Source organism: Colletes latitarsis, chromosome 8 (genome assembly GCF_051014445.1).
Source record: "Colletes latitarsis isolate SP2378_abdomen chromosome 8, iyColLati1, whole genome shotgun sequence".
In the NCBI taxonomy this organism is placed as follows: Eukaryota; Metazoa; Arthropoda; class Insecta; order Hymenoptera; family Colletidae; genus Colletes; species Colletes latitarsis.
The window spans coordinates 14,243,136-14,260,895 of record NC_135141.1 but is presented as its reverse complement, the minus strand read 5'-3'; the positions used below and the strand labels follow the sequence as shown (position 1 = coordinate 14,260,895).

The 17,760-nt window shown below is 37.8% G+C and overlaps 1 protein-coding gene across 3 annotated transcripts; it reads right to left on the bottom strand.

Annotated features, from left to right (window-relative positions):
* Window positions 1-4,288: 4,288 nt before the first annotated feature.
* On the bottom strand, window positions 4,289-14,991 carry LOC143344583 (kinesin-like protein KIF23). 3 transcript variants are annotated; one of them, XM_076770756.1, is made up of 22 exons: window positions 14,858-14,991; window positions 14,644-14,775; window positions 14,370-14,415; window positions 14,126-14,281; window positions 13,539-13,982; window positions 11,564-13,380; window positions 10,592-11,448; window positions 8,373-9,497; window positions 7,600-8,175; window positions 7,343-7,513; window positions 7,064-7,262; window positions 6,854-6,992; window positions 6,572-6,771; window positions 6,389-6,493; window positions 6,231-6,316; window positions 5,980-6,110; window positions 5,811-5,914; window positions 5,643-5,747; window positions 5,426-5,572; window positions 5,181-5,339; window positions 4,877-5,113; window positions 4,289-4,801 (listed from the first exon to the last, which is right to left on the bottom strand). In XM_076770756.1, exons 8-22 carry the CDS (start codon window positions 8,381-8,383, stop codon window positions 4,607-4,609), a joined length of 2,565 nt encoding a protein of 854 aa, XP_076626871.1. In that variant the 5' UTR covers window positions 8,384-9,497; window positions 10,592-11,448; window positions 11,564-13,380; window positions 13,539-13,982; window positions 14,126-14,281; window positions 14,370-14,415; window positions 14,644-14,775; window positions 14,858-14,991; the 3' UTR covers window positions 4,289-4,606. The 3 variants fall into 3 exon arrangements, with proteins under 3 accessions (XP_076626871.1, XP_076626872.1, XP_076626873.1); XM_076770757.1 differs by lacking the exon at window positions 14,858-14,991 and having other exon boundaries at window positions 8,373-8,582; window positions 11,378-11,448; window positions 14,644-14,847; XM_076770758.1 differs by lacking the exons at window positions 8,373-9,497; window positions 11,564-13,380; window positions 13,539-13,982; ... (2 more) ...; window positions 14,644-14,775; window positions 14,858-14,991 and having other exon boundaries at window positions 11,378-11,400.
* Window positions 14,992-17,760: the final 2,769 nt, after the last annotated feature.

The window sequence follows — 17,760 nt, the reverse complement described above, 5'->3', positions numbered from 1 at the left end:
AATTTTTTTTCCATTATGGGTACTTTGCTTATGTGCGCCTACATAGGTCGGAAAATAAAAATGCCTGGGCAGTCGAAAATCACGGCTCGAGATTCCAAATCGTATGCCGTAGACGGGAGGTCGGATTTCAGTTGTTAAGAGCGAGAAGGCAAATGTGAGCCTTTCTCTCTCTCCTCCCACGAGGCGGACCGAAATTACTTCGGGCAGCTTCGGAATAATCGAGAAAGAGAGCATGTGTCAGTTTGCCTTTGTCGACTTTCCGAAACTCCACGAGCTCACGTACGCGTGATCTAGCATAGTGTGAGAAAGCACCTTCGGTGCTTTTCTGGCATCTCTGATCCGACCTCCCGTCAACGGCACACGATTCGGAATCTCGACTGCCCAGGTATTTTTACTTGCCTTTCCTAGAGTTCGTTACTGAACTCTGCAAATTACTCCTGGTTTTTATTTTCCTCTGATGACCTCTGATGACCAGTGCTGACAAAAGTACAGAACTCCCGACAACTTTTGACACCATACAGCGACTGTTACTGACTGCTCCTGATTACCGCTTGCCTCTGCTGGACTCTGCTGACCATCGCTTATATTTCTGACAACCTATAACGATTACTACTGACTTCTGTTAACCTCTGTTGGTCTTTGCTGATCTCTGTCAGCGTGTGCTTGTCTCTGCTGAACTTTCCTGGCCTCCGCCGAACGCTACTGACCACTGCAGGTATTTCTGATAATGTATAACGATTAATACTTACTATTGCATGCCCCTACAAGTTTCTGTTTGCCTTTGCAGGTTTCTGCTTGCCTGTGCATGCCTTTGCTAGCCTCTTCTGAACACTGCTGACCACCCCTGATGATTCTGACATCTTATAACAATTACTACATGCTACTGTTCGCCCCTGCTGATCTCTGCTTGCCACTGCATGCCTCTGCTCGTCTCTGCTAACCACCTCTGATGCCTCTGACAACATATAACGCTTACTACTTGCTACTATTTGCTATTGTAACGGCAAAAATTCCGACCTGAATTTTTCAGCAAAAATTTTACGTAATATTACGTAATATTACATAATTTTTGCCGAAAAATTCCGGCCGGAGAAATTTTAAAGAGCAATTACGTAATATTACGTAATATTACATAATGTTACGTAATATTATGTAATTTTTGCCGAAAAATTCAGGTCGGAATTTTACCCGCTGCCTGAAACTTCTTGGAAATTTCAGAAATTCCGAGAAGTCTCAGGAACGCCGGTAAGTTCCAGGGATTCCGAGAATTTTCAGAAATTCTTAGAAATGACGTCATTTACAGGAATTCTTAGAAATGACGTCATTTACAGAAATTCGCAGAAATTCCTGGCGGCGGGAAATTTGGAGAGAGAAAGAGGGGTAAAAAATGATGAGAATACATAGAATTCTTTGAAATTATATTATTTATTGCCATAGATTTACATTATACAACACTTTAATACATACAGGGTGTTCGGCCACCCCTGGGAAAAATTTACATGAGCGATTCTAGAGGCCAAAATAAGACGAAAATCAAGAATACCAATTAGTTGATGGAGGCTTCGTTACAAAGTTATTAACGTTTAAAGTTCCGCCTGTAGAATGGCAACCTGCGTACAGCTGCGTTCGCGCGGAAGGTTGCGGCAGGCCAGTGCTAGTGGTTCTCATGCAGCATGAAAAATTCTACTTACCGACGCTATCGACAGCCTTAGATTTTTGTCCATTTAGGGAAATGCGAACACCTTACGTTGAATAAGATTCAACCTGTCTTATGAAAATCCAGAAGGGCATATCAAAACTCGCCCGACGAGATTTTCACAGAGAAAGGGTGAATGTCACTTCCGATACCATAACGTTGTGCACAAAAATCACCCACACGCGATCATACACGCCCCACAATCGTCCACAATGTCCGTAAGTATCCACAAATAATCCTTTCAGGCACTAACCACTATGCAATTAAATAAACACGCACCGCGATTACGGTATTCGTGAGTGACTATGTGTACGTGTATCACGATTGTTCCGAGTTACTTACGAATAGAAACGTTCTTAATTTTTCAAATACACTACAATTTAAAAATGTAAAAAGGAATCGTAGGATAAATGAAATTGTCCCATCGATTTGCGTTCACGTCGAAGAATGTAACAATACTAGCAGCTGACTGTGCCATCGATCGACGAGGTTCTGAGAAACAAATGCCGAAAAGGACCCCGATTCTACGTCACTCGTCTCGCTTATCTCTCTCTCTCACACACACACATACACACAAACATGCACTCTACGCTCAGTGGAGACAAAGGGCAACATCGGCACGTGTTTGGCCAGCTAGTTAGTCGTAAAAATGAATCAGTCAAGACAGTTCACGCGACACATTTTAGAGATATTTCATTCAGTTATGTATTATCGAGCATGTAAGAAATACAGTGATATAAACAATCAGCGAATACTTATTAAATTCCTTTTTACATTTTTAAATTAAAGTGTATTTGAAAAATTAATAACAATTCTATTCGTAAGTAATTCTGAAGAATCGTGGTGCACGTACACATAGTCACTCACGAATACCGTAATTGCGGTGCGTGTTTATTTAATTGCATAGTGGTTAGTGCCTGAAAGGATTATTTGTGGATACTTACGGACATTGTGGACGATTGTGGGGCGTGTATGATCGCGTGTGGGTGATTTTTGTGCACAACGTTATGGTATCGGAAGTGACATTCACCCTTTCTCTGTAAAAATCTCGTCGGGCGAGTTTTGATATGCCCTTCTGGATTTTCATAAGACAGGTTGAATCTTATTCAACGTAAGGTGTTCGCATTTCCCTAAATGGATAAAAATCTAAGGCTGTCGATAGCGTCGGTAAGTAGAATTTTTCATGCTGCATGAGAACCACTAGCACTGGCCTGCCGCAACCTTCCGCGCGAACGCAGCTGTACGCAGGTTGCCATTCTACAGGCGGAACTTTAAACGTTAATAACTTTGTAACGAAGCCTCCATCAACTAATTGGTATTCTTGATTTTCGTCTTATTTTGGCCTCTAGAATCGCTCATGTAAATTTTTCCCAGGGGTGGCCGAACACCCTGTATAAACATATTATATTATATTACATCATGTCACAAGTTGTCAGCAACGGTCAGCAGTGGTCAGCGATGGTCAGCTGACGTTGGGAGATGTTGGCAGAGGCCAGCTTAGGTCGGGAGATGCTGGCAGAGATCAGCAGAGGCTGGCAGTAGCCAGTAGTAATCGTTGTACGTTGCCAAAAATATAAGCGGTGGTCAGCAGTGGTCAGCAGCGGTCAGCAGAGGCCAACGGAGGCCAGCAGAGGCATGCAGAGGCAAGTAGAGTCCAGCAGGGGCAAGCAGTAACAAGTAGTAATCGTTATACGTTGTCGGAAGCATCAGGGGTGGTCAGCTGTGGTCAGCAGAGGCTAGCAGTGGCAAGTAGAGTCCAGCAGGGGCAAGCAGTAACAAGTAGTAATCGTTATACGTTGACAGAAGTATCAGGAGTGGTCAGTAGCGGTTAGCAGAGTCTAGCGGAGGCAGGCAGAAGTCAGTAGTAATCGTTATACGTTGTCAGTTAATATAAGCGGTGGTCAGCAGGGGCCAGCAGAGGCTGGGAGGGGCTAACTAACAGTAGCCAGTCGTAATCGTTATATGTTGTCAGAAATTCCAGGAGTGGTCAGCAGCGGTCAGCAGAGGCCAGTGGATACCTGTTGACGGGAGGTCGGATTTCAGTTGTTAAGAGCGAGAAGGCAAATGGGAGGCTTTCTTTCTCAACTCTCACGAGGCGGTCCGAAATTACTTCGGGCAACTTCGGAGAATCGAGAAAGAGAGCATGCGTCATTTTGCCTTTGTCGGGTTTCCGAAACTCCACGAGCTCACGTACGCGTGATCTGACATAGTGTGAGAGAGCACCTTCGGTGCCTTTCTGGCATCTCTGATTACAGTATTATATCAATATTTTAGACAATAATCTCCTAAGTAGTTTAATGAAATAGAAGAAATACATTAAAAATATTTGGACATGATCCAAAGGTCCATTTGCACTTTGTTACTATAGTCACAAATATTGTACAGACAATTTTTCAATTATACTGACACAGACATTACACGGTCATATCAAAAGCAAACGTTAAGGTTGAAAGGAAAACAACATTCTACAGAAATAATTGAAAGTGTAGACTTATTTATAAAAAGATCTAAGTACACTAAACAAAAACTTTTTATAAATATAAATGTATTTGTAACACATGAAAATATACGGGGTTCTAGTAAGTTTTCAAATTTGTTTTTCTTCCTTTTAATTATGATTAAGTACTTGCTTTGTTCATACAAATACATTACTGTATAGATACATCATGCAATTTGAATATGCTATTTATAAAATTCGCTTTAAATTGTTTAGAAACATAATTATTTACATTTCTACTAAAACGGTGTAAAGTGTATATAAAATAAATGTAAAAACTGAAGTATTACGTAACTTCTTACATATTATCTTGTTCTTTGATAAAGTGTATTACTTAATAAATTATTAAATCGATACTTTAATATACAAAACTTGACATAATTTTATCACAAATTATTACTATGTTTTGTTCGTTAATTTACAACACGTGGCCTCTTGGAATGAGCCTCCGCGAATGTAGATGAATGACACGGTGTACCAATTTCATTTATATTATTTATATCTAATGGGCCACTGCGTTTTCTTGCCTTTGGAGATAATTGCTTTAAACACTCCATATCATTAAATACAACTTGTGCGCCTCCTCCACTAGTTGGTAATATATCTCCCTAACATGATAATGATGTATTTTATAATATCATATTATTAGACAAATGCTTTCAATTTGTTCACAAACAAATTACCTTATATAGTTTTGTTTCAAGTTCACCATCCGTATCGTGTTCTTGCGCGACAAGACAGTATCTAGATGCACCATCCGTAATCTCCTTCGGATCAGTAAGTCGCGTAATGCTACGTCTCCTACGCATTAATGGTTGAAGAACAGTTCCTAAAGGAACGAGTGCTCCTGGTCTGTGATCAACCCATCTGTCAGCACTTTGTGAACGTCTATGTCTTAGATTCGAAACAGCCATTTTATCCTGTAAACGAAATTTGACTTAAACTACATATTTTTAAATGAACAAAATGCAAGTAGCGAAAACTAACCCTCCGCGATCGAGCATCTGTTGCTTTCGTAATTACTTCCGAATTAGGTGTAGCCATAACTCGATCTTTCGCAGAAATAGGCGTAAAGCTAATACCATTGTCATCGACAAGAATTTGCTTTACTAGTCTTAATTTATCCTCTTTTTCTTTCATTTGATTCTAAGAAAATAGCAGAACTTAATAGTAAGAAATATATACTTCTAATTAATATGCTAATATTTTATAGATTTACTTAATTTTATTACATGTAACTGTTCACGTTGTTGACGTAACTTTATTTCTAATTCCTTGTTCATTTTATCAGTTTCCAGTTGCATTTTAGTATTATACTTTTGTTTCACTCTCTGTTTATCTATCAAGCGTTGATTTAAAACCATGTCTCTATCTTTTAACTGTAAAACACTTAAATTTAAATTTATCTAAACATTTAGACAATAACAAAAACATATATTTGTTATCTACCTCTTGCTGCAAGCTACGTATTGTATCATTTGCATGATTTAGTTTGCGAAGCAAACTATTAATTTGTTCTTCAGTTTTACATAAATGACCTTCTAATGCAGAAACCTAAAATAAATGTATATTATTTCGTCAACGTTTGTATATATTATATTAATAAGAAATTTATACCTTCTTTTTTTGTTGTAAATTAGTTGCTCTTAGAGAAGCATTTTCAATTTTGAAATTCATATTTTCTTGTTCCACTGTCTTTAACATCTTTCTAAAATCGTTTTCTATAAATGCAGTAATTAAATTGTTACATGATTCTTGAAACGTACAAAATAAATTTCATTCTTACGTTTTTGTTGTACATCGGCACGTAATATATTCCGTTTGTTGATGCGCTGTTCCAAAAAATGCATCAAATTTGTAATTATTTGATCATTGCATGGAGAATTAAGGTCTAATTCGGGAAATGGACCACCCAAACTAAAATAAATATATTAATTAAGTAATATTTAATACACTAATTAGTCGAGTACTTGATACATTAAGTAATATTGAAGAAAAAAAGAATCAGAGAAGAAGATTTGGGAAATAGACACTTACCTATATACTAAGCCTATATCAATCTTTAGATCGGCAGCTTCGGGACGACCTTCCTTTTCTAATTTACTGCGCGCCTCCTTAAACAGCTGTAAAAAATTGTTTTTTATAAATATATTTTCAAATTAGATTCAATCATACTTGCTTAATATTTATCTCACTTTATTTGCCTGTCTTCTACCAGGTGTAAAACCAAGATCTAATTTTGTAATTGCTGGTCGTGCTACTTGAACTTCCTGAGTCATTTCCGCGAATTTCATAACTTGCTGTAAATATATTATATTAAAAAGTGACTAATTTGTTTTATATTTTACATTTATGATTCGATGTAAATTCTTACGTACAATTGTTTCATCAAAATCTTGCGTTCTTGGATTAACACAGACAATCATCCTAACTTGTCCTTCTCCATCAAAATAATTTTTAAACAAATGGGTAAGTTTTGAGTCCCTGTAAGGTACCATTTTATTTGTACCCTGCATTTGATTTTCTCTTAAAGTTTCCAAACACGATCGAAGTGTCATCAAAGAATTATTAATATTACCTAAATGAATAAAATAAATAAAATCAATAACAATATATATATGATAAACTAATTATAATAGTTGAATCCAAAAGATTGTAACCTGCTTCTCTTAGTCGTTGACCTGTATTTTTGGTTCGATTGGTTCTTTCACTACCAGCTAAATCTACTAAAGACAACTGAGTAATACACACTACACGTTTGTCTTGTATAATTTGTTCGCCTTCGCAATTTAAAGGTGCCTATAAAAAGATAGTATTAATTTGACCATAATTATGTATTAAATAAAGAACTACAAAATTAAGCATCATGCCTGCACAAGACGAATAGTGAAAACGCTATGCGATCTGCTTGATTCTGCATTAAGAGCAGTGTGAGCAACTCTTCGTCTACGTTGACCACGTTGAAATACTTCAAACGCTTCTTCTGAACTCTTTACTTCAATTTCTGTCACAGCATGTACATACATATTTTTATTGCCATCTTCTCTTACTATTTTACTCTGTAACGTTCTGTAAATTGCCTCAAAATATTATCATGTTATTTGTAAACAAACATATTCATAAAATTAGAAGTAAATTCACAAACATACTTAGCTCTAATTTCATCATCTTCCAATAAATCATACACACTGTTATTATATATTTCAACATAAGTAACAAATATTGCATAGGCACTGTCTTGATCTATTATCACTACTTTTGATTCATCAATCTCGCGAACCATCATCGGATTACTGTCAGTATCACTGTCTGCTTTGTGCCTAGAAAAACATTTATATATGAACAAAAATATTAATTATGTTTTCTATTTGATTATCTACAGAGTATAAGATATCTTTTTACTTACATCCTGCCTGATTTTCCATTTCTTTGAGACATAAGTCCCGCGTGAAGCTCGTTTTGTCTATCGAGCATTGCATCAGCATCACCTTGTACATCAAAACCATTTAATTTGTCTGGTTTAAAGACAAATTTTTTTGTTTGATAATTAGCAATACTATTAAAAATAACATCAAGACAACGAGGCATTATACCAACATCTTGAGGTTCGCCGGTCATTGTATATGTTTTACCACTTCCTGTTACTCCATAGGTAAACAAAAGGCCATTTCTACCACGAATGACATTTTCAACTAATGGATAGGCAACTACATTAAAAATTTCCTTTTGTGTTGCATCAGGAGTAAATACACGACTAAATGTTGTTTGAATTTCTTTGTTACTAGAAGTACGAAAATTCGTTGATGATTCTGGTGGTGTAATAATCAAAGATGTATCCGATGTAACTTTCATGCATGATACATCTGTAGGATGTTGCATTGGCCGTAAACGGCAATAAACTTGAACTGGATCTTTAGATATCATATTGTTACCCTTTGGACGGCTTGTTAGTTTGCGAGCAGAACCTGCTGGTTTTATACGCCTAAAATGTTGACATTAAATATTTGTTTTTAATATATGTAAATATTAAATGTAAAAAATGAACGGTACAGTTATATTTAAAAATTAGAATGTATAACAAAAAGAATATATACAGAGTGAAATGTTACAATGCAAAAGTGTATCAATGTTAACTAAATTCAGTACATCTTTTTCTGTATTACTAGCATTAAAACTTACACAGACTTCATTTTCTAGAGGTTAAACTTATCACTTAATACAAGGTTAATATTATTTTTCCTCTCTTGAAACATGCAACAAAGTATAAACCGTTGTCACAACTCGATATTTAAAATTTAAATCTAGATAAGTACGATATGAAGTATGAACGATGTGTACATTGTTGCCAATATTCGAATAAAAACAGTTTCTGCAACTTGGAAAATTAGCCTGAAAAAATGTGATTGGTTCACATTAAAATTGCGTAATATAAATTAAAATGATATAGTACTACTCTAATAAGAACATTAAATTCGTTTATACATTCGTAAAGTACTAATATTAGATTTTAGTATTATACTGAGGCAATTTGTAAATGTGCATGCCTCAAAAGATGGTATTGTTACGTGTTACGCATTCGCGTGAACGTGGGTTTGATGTACGTAGCGCCGCAGCGGGAATTAAGTGAAACCCGATTACTCACCGTCGAGTGCAGAGTTATGTAACTGCATTCGGTAATTATTTACTTTAGTGATTCCTCGCCGATTTCGATGACCTTGAAATATGTTGTCAAGATTACTGTTATGAATACTTTTTCTTTATACATGTTACCGCCGGTTGCTCTTTGTTTTCGAGATATTTGCAAAAATAATTTTATGTCTGAATTAGCCTCTGGTTGCGTTGGAGATAAAATATTGTACTTTATTCTTTACTATTATTATTATTATCGTTATTATTAACAGAAATTGGAAAAATGTCTGCCATTATATCAAAAAATGCAGGTATTCTTGTATTGAAATCATATTGTCGTCGAAACAAAAACTCAGCTATGTAACCGACATAATGCTCTTTCCGGGTCCCATATCGTGGAATATTCCCTTTTGTTTCACGCCAACAACGTTCGATGTTCAATCATAATATTTACACCATATTAACTTGGTACAAACCAATATTCAAATACCAGTATACAAATAATATATACTGTGTCAAGCTAATATCGGATAATATTAATAAAGAAAATTGAAATAGAAAATGAATGCGTGGCCGTGGTATAACATAAACTAACCCAGACCGAATTCATTATATTAGTTATTAGGTAGAATAGTTAGGTTTGGGTTAGATTTTTTTATACCGGCCGCCGTTAGGCTACTCGAATCGAGTTTTTAAGCACACCCGTTATACGCATCCATTGCCGGTCGCCTCGATGTATCTACATCGATGTATAGAAACAATAAACAATCGGCGATTCAACGCTTACACACACGCTGCTACGGTCACGTACGTATAGACACAATTCATTGTAGTAGCAGCGATCTTTTCGACGAAAAATCTCGGAAACTAAGGCCGAGCGGCGGTAACATGTATAAAGAAAAATTTTCATAACAGTGACCTTGACAACATATTCCAAGGTCATCGAAATCGGTGAGGAATCGCTAAAGTAAATAATTACCCTGCATTCTAATTAAGAGCGAAATTCAAACGGACCAACGTATTGTAATAAACAATGCAATTGTATTGTTATGCATTCGCGTGAACGTGGGTTTGATGTACGTAGCGCCGCAGCGGGAATTAATTGAAACCCGATTACTCACTGTCGAGTGCAGAGTCATGTAACTGCATTCGGTAATTATTTACTTTAGTGATTCCTCGCCGATTTCGATGACCTTGAAATATGTTGTCAAGATTACTGTTATGAATACTTTTTCTTTATACATGTTACCGCCGGTTGCTCTTTGTTTTCGAGATATTTGCAAAAATAATTTTATGTCTGAATTAGCCTCTGGTTGCGTTGGAGATAAAATATTGTACTTTATTCTTTACTATTATTATTATTATCGTTATTATTAACAGAGATTGGAAAAATGTCTGCCATTATATCAAAAAATGCAGGTATTCTTGTATTGAAATTATATTGTCGTCGAAACAAAAACTCAGCTATGTAACCGACATAATGCTCTTTCCGGGTCCCATATCGTGGAATATTCCCTCTTGTTTCACGCCAACAACGTTCGATGTTCAATCATAATATTTACACCATATTAACTTGGTACAAACCAATATTCAAATACCAGTATACAAATAATGTATACTGTGTCAAGCTAATATCGGATAATATTAATAAAGAAAATTGAAATAGAAAATGAATGCGTGGCCGTGGTATAACATAAACTAACTCAGACCTAATTCATTATATTAGTTACTAGATAGAATAGTTAGGTTTGGGTTAGATTTTTTTATACCAGCCGGCTACTCGAATCGAGTTTTTAAGCACACCCGTTATACGCATCCATTGCCGGTCGCCTCGATGTATCTATAGAAACAATAAACAATCGGCGATTCAACGCTTACACACACGCTGCTACGGTCACGTACGTATAGACACAATTCATTGTAGTAGCAGCGATCTTTTCGACGAAAAATCTCGGAAACTAAGGGCGAGCGGCGGTAACATGTATAAAGAAAAAATCTTCATAACAGTGACCTTGGCAACATATTTCAAGGTCATCGAAATCGGTGAGGAATCGCTAAAGTAAATAATTACCCTGCATTCTAATTAGGAGCGAAATTCAAACGGATCAACGTATTGTAATAAACAATGCAATTGTATTGTTATGCATTCGCGTGAACGTGGGTTTGATGTACGTAGCGCCGCAGCGGGAATTAATTGAAACCCGATTACTCACCGTCGAGTGCAGTCATGTAACTGCATTCTAATTAGGAGCGAAATTCAAACGGCCCAGCGTATTGTAATAAACATAGTACTATTGTAGGAAATTCAACGCGAGCAAATCCAGTCGAAAAACCGAGCATTTGTAGACCGTTACAGTTACTTTGTGTATACAATGTAGTCTAGACCGTTAGAGGTAGGTTGTATGTATGTGCAAGAATCGATCGGCTGCGCGTGCGCGGGGTCTCGCTCGAAGGATCGAGAATGTTCCATGGCACGCGCCAACTTTTGTAACCGGCAAAAGGGAAGAACCAAAGGACGATCGGGACCTGGGTATATAAGACAGGGCCCCGCTTACCCGGCTCTCTCAGTCTATACGAGCTATCGTCCTGCACTAGAGAACGCTTTCCAATCTCAATCTAGAAATATCTAAAGAAAAGTAACGAATAAAGTTTGTTGAAGTATTCTAAACGTATCGAATAGTTTGATTTTTTGCGCGTCTCGCCGAGCAGAGCTGTTCAGCGCTCCACGGGCATCAACTCACCTCCTTATTTCCCGAAACCACCGTCAACGGGACGCAACGTAAATTAGAGTTACGATCGGACCTAGGACAAACTTTGCCGGCTCGCGAGTGCGCGCTTCAATAGACTGAATTTTGGCGAACTGTTTTATTGAACTTCTGCAATACAAAGTAAACATTAGAATCAGTGCATCCGCTCCCCCTTGGGTTTTCGCACGGTTTCCCTAAGGGCACGGGTAAATACCGGAGACGGGTGATTTCGGTGGCCGTGCAAGCCACCACCGTTATCACATGCACCCTGTTCACATCGCGGTTGAGCTTCCGCCTTACTCAGCACGGAGAGACGAACGCCACCGAACGAGGTTCCTGTAAAGCAGAGAGACGAACATCGCCGACGACTGGAACACCTGGAGGACATCACGGACCATCGCCGATTTCCAACATCTTCTTCCGAGACGCAGACCGCCAACTTAGCAGATCGACGACGAGCAGAAAACCCCTGTCGCAGGAGAACCAATTAGTAACATTTTAAAGCGTTTCCGTCGTAATCGCTAGCGCACTGTAAGTGTAGTACTACAATAATAATAATCGCTGCGCAGACTAGTAGCTAGATTTGTTTGTACTAGTCTGATATATTCGCATTAATTAGATTTAATTAGTCGATAAAATGCCACCGTTTTTAAAGAAATACGTGAGGGCTAAAAGGAGCCGTAAGCAGCGTCTGAGTGGTAATAGTGGAATATTTACAGAAGAATTACTAAAATCTCCCCACGTAGACCACCCTACTTCCGAAACCGCAGTACCGCGAATTAATGAAACAAGTTTAGTTCCCGTACAGTCAATAATTCACGGGTCCAACGCGACAGACGGTTCCTTAAACATAATTAACAGCACGTTCGCGTCACCCCCTATATCGTGCTCCTCCCAAACTCTTCCCATTGACCCGATCGTCACCCCGGTTCGATCTCCCGTCTCGATCCCGTCGCCGGAAGCTCCGAGAACTCCGTCGCGCATGCCATACGATTTGGTCGCCAGCATTCGATCAGTTCATCGCCCAGTGTAGACTGGCAGACTCGTTGGTTAGGGCCGAGGACAAAATATATCTACTCGCGTTGATTCAGAGCCGAATACAATACCTTATCTTCCGCTATATCGTAGGCGACGATTCCCCCCGGACTGTAGAAGCGTTAATAAATCTAATAAAATCCGCGTATCCCTGGAGATTTGACCTAAACTGCTTGCAAAACGAATTGCGGGGCGTACAGCGTCACGATCACGAAACGATCGAAGAATTCGGCTACCGGGTACGTGGAATTTTAGATCGTGGGGTCCAGACGGCGCGCGAAAATTATGATCCGGAGCAATTCGTCGAGATCAAGGCAGAACTCACGGAGAACGCGGTTTGCAATTTCTTAAAAACGGTCATAAAGTCAGCCTCCAGAATTGAAAGTCTAGTCGGTTTTACGCGAACCCCGAAACCCGCGAACATCCCCCGGGATCGGCCCAGAATACTTCGGACGGAAGTAAATGAGCAAACTTGCTTCCGTTGCGGGGAAACAGGACATTTGATCGCGGACTGTCGGCGCGAGATTAATAACCGATTTCATGGGCTCCGAACCTAGGGCGAAATCTAGAGCGAATCTCCCAGTCCAACCCTTTAAACTCCAAGGGGGCCCCGTCAACGAACGCGATACGAGGGAACCTCTGATTTCCTGCGCCGAGTCCACGGCATCTGTTATGAAACTGGTTTGAACCGCGTCGCGAAATCATCGAGCATCTCGTCATCACACAGTACTCCCACCGCGGTTAAATTCTTGATCGACATCGGCTTCCAATTGAACCTAATAAAACAGAAAGAATTAAAATCAGACCCATTGACTAATATTGAAGTAATTTATGCAAAAGGAGGAAGAGAAAGTCAGCTAGTTTTGAGCATAACAAGGAACACGGGAAAGAAATTTGACTAAGCTCTGATAAATATTTATATAATATATCTTACCACGTGGAATTTGCGGTATCCATCGATCGTCGTCTTCCTCTCTGTTCGTTCGTAGAGCCCCAGGAGTTGTCTGCGCAGACAAACCACTAATTGTTGATTCCGAAGTGGACGAGTGGGGGATGATCAGGACTGCACAGGAAATCCAGTGGTGTGACCTCGGTAGAAAATTCGATAGACCCAAACAAATTAAATTCCTCCGTTCTGTATAGTATATTAAACTTGCTTAGGAAAATCGTTAATGACCCGCAACACAACATTACCATACGCAGTAGAGAGACTATAATTCCGTCAGGGTCGGAACAGCCACAGATTACTAAAGAACATCACGAAATGGTAGTTGGAGGTCATCAAGGCCCCTTTAAAACTTTGCAAACCTATCCAAGAACGGTTCTATTGGCCAGGTATGGCAAAGGAAATTGTAGATTTTGTTCGTTCGTGTCCCACCTGTCAAAAGAATAAGAATTATACATGCAAATTAAGCAACCAATGCAAATTACAGACACCCCTAAACGCGCGTTTGAAAAGGTACAAATGGACATAGTTTGACCCTTACCCATAATTAATAAAGGAAAACAGTTCTTACTTACCTTACAGGATAACCTCACTAAATAGTTCAGATGCAATCCCACTAAAAGGTCAATATTCCCTCAAAATTCTCTATGAGTCTAGCGTCTAGAACGATCACACATCTCGATGAACTCTTTGTAAGAATCACCACCACTCAGACGACTGCTGCACAGAATCTAGAAAAGGCAAAATAGAAAAGCAAAAATTATTATGATCAAACCTTAAGGCCATGTAAATTTAATTTAAACGATATTGTATACTTGCTTAAGGAGCCCAAAACCTCCAAATTCGATTGTACTTTGCTAGACTCCTATAAAATAAACCGATTATTTAGCGATTTAACAGCAGAATTAGAGCTAACGAAAAATAGATTTAAGATAGTACAGACAAATAAATTGAAACTGACGCATATAAGACCGAATTCTCCTTCCGAAGAAAATTAAGTAAATTAAGTAACCTGTAATACTCAATGTAATATTCTGCGAATTCAGAACTACGCTCTATTATGTTCTCCGTATATAATGTATATCACACTTACCTCTAATATTATGTATCTCCGCATGTAGTTGTTAATGTATAGATTACTGCAAATCACCACACTGACTTTTATTAACCGTATAGTTCAATACGCGCCGATACCGGAACACATTAACTATTTTCCCTGCGAGTACTAAATAATTTCGAAATCATGGGCGCGTGATAAGTATGAGAATATTGTACGTGGTAAATATTGTTAACAGACACCGACCTACCTCAGGATAATAATAAAGAATATCGACTTTTACTCAAAAGCTGTTTTATGAAAACACCTTTTTGTATAAGGTGGGTGGTGTTGCGCATTCGCGTGACGTAAGGTTTGATGTACATATAGCGCCGCGACGGGAATTTATTGGAACTGGATTGATTACCATCGAGTCCGCGATTCAAGCGAGCGAGATTCAAACGAACTAGCGTATTGTAATACATATTACTATTGTAGGAAATTCAACGCGGGCAAATCCAACCGGAAAAACCAAGGGTAATTATTGAGATTAGGTTCCTCCTCACCGATTTTGCTGAAATTTAAATATGTTGTAAAACTCAGCATTTTGAACAACTTTTTCCTATACATATAATCGCCGTTCAGCCTTAGTTGTCGAGATATTTTCGAAAAACTGTCGGAACTAATACATTGAATTCTGTCTGCGTGTCCATCCGTGTTACCTCTTACGCATTGGTATGCTATCGCCGTTTTTCTACTGTTTTGCAGGCAGCAGCACATCGACGGACACCGATGCATATACACATATATAACGGGTGGACTTAAAAATCAAATTTAACTAATCAGAGTGATTTCGAATCTAAGTTTATTGTAGAATATTATCTTAGACCCTAATTTAACCTAATTCATTGATTAGGGATATTATATTAGATTAGGTTAAGTTAGGCTATATTTCATTTCCGGCTGTCTCACGGCAGCCGGCACACGCGAGTCAAAATAAAAAATCGTAAAATTTACACAATTATGCATCCTCCATCAATAGAATAATTGGGTAAGGTTAGGTTGGGTTATATTTCATGGGGCAGGTGTGAGGCTCCGCCCACGCCTTTAAGAATAAGTGGTTTTGAGTTGAATTTTAATTTTACGATTTTTTATTTTCACTCGCGTGTGCCGGCTGCCGAGAGGCAGCCGGAAATAAAATATAGCCTAACCTAACCTAATCTAATATAATATTCCTAATCAATGAATTAGATTAGATTATGTTTGGAGGGCAGCTCCCGGTTAGAAGACTCGGAAATGAAAAGGTGTTAACTTACAAACAAGATTTATTAATTATACAAAGCACGAATAAATGTCGTAGTCGCGAAAGTAAAACATGTCATTATAATGTAGAAGAAACAACTGCAAACTCTTCGTCGCCAATCTAACCTAATTCATTGATTAGGAATATTATATTAGATTAGGTTAGGTTAGGCTATATTTCACTCGACACGCGAGTCAAAATAAAAAATCGTAAAATTAAAATTCAAAAATCGTAAAATTTACACAATTATGCATCCTCCATCAATAGAATAATGGGTAAGGTTAGGTTGGGTTATATTTTATGGGGCTGGTGTGAGGCTCCACCCACGCCATTAAGAATATGTGGTTTTGAGTTGAATTTTAATTTTAGGATTTTTTATTTTGACTCGCGTGTGCGAGTGAAATATAGCCTAACCTAACCTAATCTAATATAATATTTGTAATCAATGAATTAGATTAGATTAGGGTCTAAGATAATATTCTACAATAAACTTAGATTCAAAATCACTAAGATTATTTAAATTTGATTTTTAAGCCCACCCGCTATACAGAGATACCAGAAAAGCACCGAAGGTGCTTTCTCACACTATGCTAGATCACGCGTACGTGAGCTCGTGGAGTTTCGGAAAGTCGCCAAAGGCAAACTGACACATGCCTTCTTTCTCGATTATTCCGAAGCTGCCCGAAGTAATTTCGGTCCGCCTCGTAGGAGGAGAGAGAGAAAGGCTCACATTTGCCTTCTCGCTCTTAACAACTGAAATCCGACCCCCCGTCTACGGCATACGATTTGGAATCTCGAGCCGTGATTCTCGACTGCCCAGGCATTTTTATTTTCCGACCTATGTAGGCGCACATAAGCAAAGTACCCATAATGGAAAAAAAATTTTGTAAAATTTATTTTACGGAAATACACGTTTTAAGACCCCCTGATCATATTTTAATTATTGAAAAAAAAGAAATTTTTTTTTATTATACCCATGTATGAGCGTCCATATGTATATTAATAATACGATTTTTCAAAATCAAAATTCTTTAAGATTGAAAATTAATAAATTAAAATGAGAGTCCACTCTTTGCCAGTATCGTGCACGTTGTGGCATTTTTCAATAAGAAGAGTTCTTATTTTTATAACATAAACAAAAAAGTAGAATTAATAGTTGCGGAAATTAATTAATAATGATTTTCCTCGATATATTTTGAGTTAACCGTATCAATTTGTTATGACGAACTAAATATTATATGTTTGATTTGGCTTAATTCTGCATAAAAAAATGATTGTATCGATCCATAAAAATTAATAATGTGCACGATACCGCTCAATGGAAACCACGGGAAGGTGGTGGTCTCTTCCATCAGGAGGGAAATGTAAAAAACTGTTATTTAATTATGCAATGTGCAATATTGAAATGTTTAAACTAACGTAATGAAAAAAGAGCTCGTGAATACATTAATTTTTGATTAATGTACATACGAGCTATAGTCACGAGATTCCCACCATCAAACCGTTTAAAAACAAAGGAATAGTGATCCCGTTTGCCAGTATGATACAAAGTATGAGTTGGATTTTAAATTTGAAAAGGACATAGTCGAATATTTTTAAAGGTACAAAACAGCGTTTCATTTTAGAACAGTAACATGGGTTAGCAGGTACTATCATAAAACTGTTTTAGCCAGTTATATCCCTTTTTACCTGAAGTATAAGGTAAAAAGTACGAGGTACAAGTAAATCGAAATCCGAAAATCATTCACATTATATCAATGTAAATGAAGCGGCCTTTCCATCAGAGTTAAATACAAAATTTTGTAATTTCTGTGAGAACAGAATTCTCATTAGATGTACGTGGTTTTTAAAATTTTTATGTTTTGACTGTT